Consider the following 3,305-nt stretch of genomic DNA (forward strand, 5'->3'; position numbering starts at 1 on the left):
ATAATATATGTATATAAATTATCACACTGTAGTTACACTAGGAAAAAAAATTTAGTGCCTCTAGCAAAACTATTTAGTTGAGGCATTTTTAATAATTTTGCAAAAGCAAATTTATATAAACAAAATTTATACAACAAAAAAATGAGTTGTTTTTGCAAAATAATTTCTCTGCTTTGTAAATAACAAAAATATTTATTTATACCTACTAAATAATTTGCATTAAATTACAGTTATACAATTCAGTACATTTTAATCAAAAATTTTATTCGGTATATTTTAATCAAATTTTTGTTGTTACAACAAAATTTTGATTTATAGAACAAAACATTTTCCTAATATTTTTTATGATTCAGCAGAGCTCATCGGTTATTATCTAATCATATTCTAAACAGAGAGATAGTCCTCTCAAAGAAACGATCTGAAAAATAGGCGTTTATCTTCCAATAGATATAAATCGTGCAATATCAAGCATTCATTTTTGTCGCACACATGCGTGCACGCTCGAGCGGAAGAACCGGAGATAATATCCAGTAAATCGTCGGGGAGTCGTTTTATCGCGCTTCGGCCTTCTTGCCGCGGATTCCCTGCAGGAAGAAAGGGAGAGAAATCGCTCGACTAACGAGAACCGAAATCACATCTCGAGCCGTTAGGAAAATCAGCGTGGTCAGCTGGCGGTATGTTTGCCGCAAGAAATCAATTAATCACGCTCGAATATAATCGCGCCGGTGATTTATTCGAATTTCCGGTAGGACCGACGCGTGTAGGAATTTGGAATCAGCCGAAGACGGGATTAAATTACATTCTCAGAAATCCGCTTTTGCGATTTACTCGTGGTACGGGATCGAATTCGATCGAAGTTGACGAAATTAGATTGAATCTATGATGTAATTTTGCGTTTTATCTTCTCCGGCTTTATTTAATTGAGCCATTTTCTAAACGGGATTTCTTACTTACATGCTATAGTTAAACCACTTCGATTTTATCTATTATTATTGATTTGTTGAGATGAAAACTGAGTACGATAGGAAAATTGAATTACCGTGTACGTGTATTTTCTTCATTTGTTTTGCGCTCGGAAACTGTTATACTATTTTATCATCTGTATTATAGTATTTTTTTCCACGTGAGTGAATTTTGTTTATTGCAAATTCTATTTTCAGATTAATTTATCAGATTAATTACTTGATTTCAAATTTCAAAAATACGGGATTATTAGAAATAAATCTGCGATCATCAAATTTTAAATTCAATCGAGTCAAATGCAAATATTGTATAAATTTAAAAATACCCAGTAAATCGTATTCTCTCAAGTCTAATGTAAACTGTAGAACGGATAATATCGCGAAATGTGTCAATTGCAATCGAGATCTGTTGAATGATATGAAGGAGCTTTCAGAACGATTACTCAATGCTTTCGATCGACTCGGGGACAATTAAACGCTTATATCCAATTGGAATAGAAAGATTCCCGTTGAGGGAACTTCAGAAATGGGAATCTCGGTTTCCCCTCTCCATCGTTCCTTCCGCAATATCTCATTCCATGGCATCGCGACACCGTCTTCGCCGCCGCTAATTTCCTCGTTCCGCAGTAGTTGCAAGCTGGCGAGTGACGTCCGCGAGAAGCGCTGATATATTCTTCTTGAAATGCAAATGTTCCGACGCTTAATAACTCGGGATTTAATCAGCGACAAAGCAATTTATACAAAAGATTCCGAGATGCTGACGATGCCCGATTGGACGACGCGGCCGGCGCCGGGAAAACGGCGAGACGTGTTTTGCACGGAGAGGGACAGTACGGGACGGAAAGACGAAATGTCTTTCTCTATTACGAACTTTAGCCACGTTTTTAACTGAATTAATGCGATAGGAAGGGACGCGATCGAGCTTCGCGAAACGTAAAAATTTCCAGGCGCATGTCAATTAATCGCAAATGTTTCATTTAGTCGCGCCGACGGTGGACGTTCTAATAACTTTTATCTGTGACATTATACGTCACAACTGTCCGCAAACTTGCGTCGGATAATTCAGTCTAAAATCTGGAGTGTCAACGATAAATTTCGAGCTTTGTATCACGTAGTAGGCCATTACCCATAATGATATTAAAAGCCTGAGTTAAAACGTGTGTATTTATCAGAATAATGGAAAAGGTGAGTGCGTGAGGGGAAGCAGATCTTTATCTTTCAATGTGAATTATTCTCGTTGATGAGTCCTTATTCGACGCTGTGTATTATGTACACAGTACTTTAGAAACGATTACGAACTTTGCGCACTTCATTCAGTTGGCCTCTTCAGCTACTTCACCGACTAAAGAGAAACGTTCCGAGGGAACTGCGAGGAACTTACCCACGTAACCATGTCGGCGTTATCTCGGTGGATGCAGCCAACGAACAACTGGATGCCAAAACTGAATGACTATGTACTTTTATAGAGAGCACCTAACTTACAGTACTTTCTTCCGTGCTTAGCACGGAATGTCGTTTACGACAAGGCCTAATGTTTTAATTGTTGTCATAATGCCCGTCGGACCGCGACCGGTTCCGATTGCTATTGCAATCGTTGAATTAATTTATGCCTAATGATTGTTCCTGTATTCTAAACTTATTTTAGCTATGTTACTGCTAAATATTAAAGGATTAAATTTAAATTTTTTAAGTTAAATAACATTTTGTTATTTTTAACTTCCAAGTGTGCCAAAGTGTATTATTAATTGAAACTTCGTGAGAACATGTGATTAATTACAAAAATAACCACATTTAATCGACGAATTTCTGTGGTTGAATTATTTAATTTTAAAGTAAACAGTATTTATATTGTATTAACATGTTTATATTAACATGCTATGCTAATTTTAAATGATTTGATCGTAATGTCGTGTGAATCACCGATAATCCACGATATTTTTGTTTACGTTTGTTATATTTGTTAAATAATATACATTTCGTTTTTACAAAAAAATTGTAAAAATTATTATTGTACGGAAGAAGCCTTAATGTAAAATATTGCATATTACATATTATAATTATGTGCATTTCGCACGATATCAAGAATTTTATAATTATGTTTCTTTTTATAACAATAAAATATTAAACGATCTAAACTGAAAATTTAGCGTTAGTCACCGGTTCCACGCGACATGAAATGTGGTGCACTTAGTTAATTACTTAACGTATGCACTTAGTAAATAATAAACTAAAGAAAAATGTTGAAAAAGTTGAGTTAAATTCTTTAATTCTGTCGTTTTAATTAAATTAATGACATATTAAGTAGGAACAATAGCGACCTATATAGGAATGATTAAAAATAAT

At 34.9% G+C, this 3,305-nt stretch overlaps 1 protein-coding gene across 1 annotated transcript in view; it reads right to left on the bottom strand.

Annotated features, from left to right (window-relative positions):
* LOC108752206 (histidine-rich glycoprotein-like) overlaps positions 1 to 2,379 on the bottom strand; it is a 4,521-nt gene extending 2,142 nt beyond the window's left edge. Inside the window, exon 1 of the mRNA XM_018492883.1 lies at positions 2,344 to 2,379. Coding sequence (XP_018348385.1) covers positions 2,344 to 2,355 — 12 coding nt within the window. The 5' untranslated portion in view covers positions 2,356 to 2,379. The remainder of the gene's footprint in view (positions 1 to 2,343) is intronic.
* Between the last annotated feature and the right edge of the window lie 926 nt (positions 2,380 to 3,305).

This window comes from Trachymyrmex septentrionalis, unplaced genomic scaffold (genome assembly GCF_001594115.1).
Source record: "Trachymyrmex septentrionalis isolate Tsep2-gDNA-1 unplaced genomic scaffold, Tsep1.0 scaffold6, whole genome shotgun sequence".
Taxonomy (NCBI): Eukaryota; Metazoa; Arthropoda; class Insecta; order Hymenoptera; family Formicidae; genus Trachymyrmex; species Trachymyrmex septentrionalis.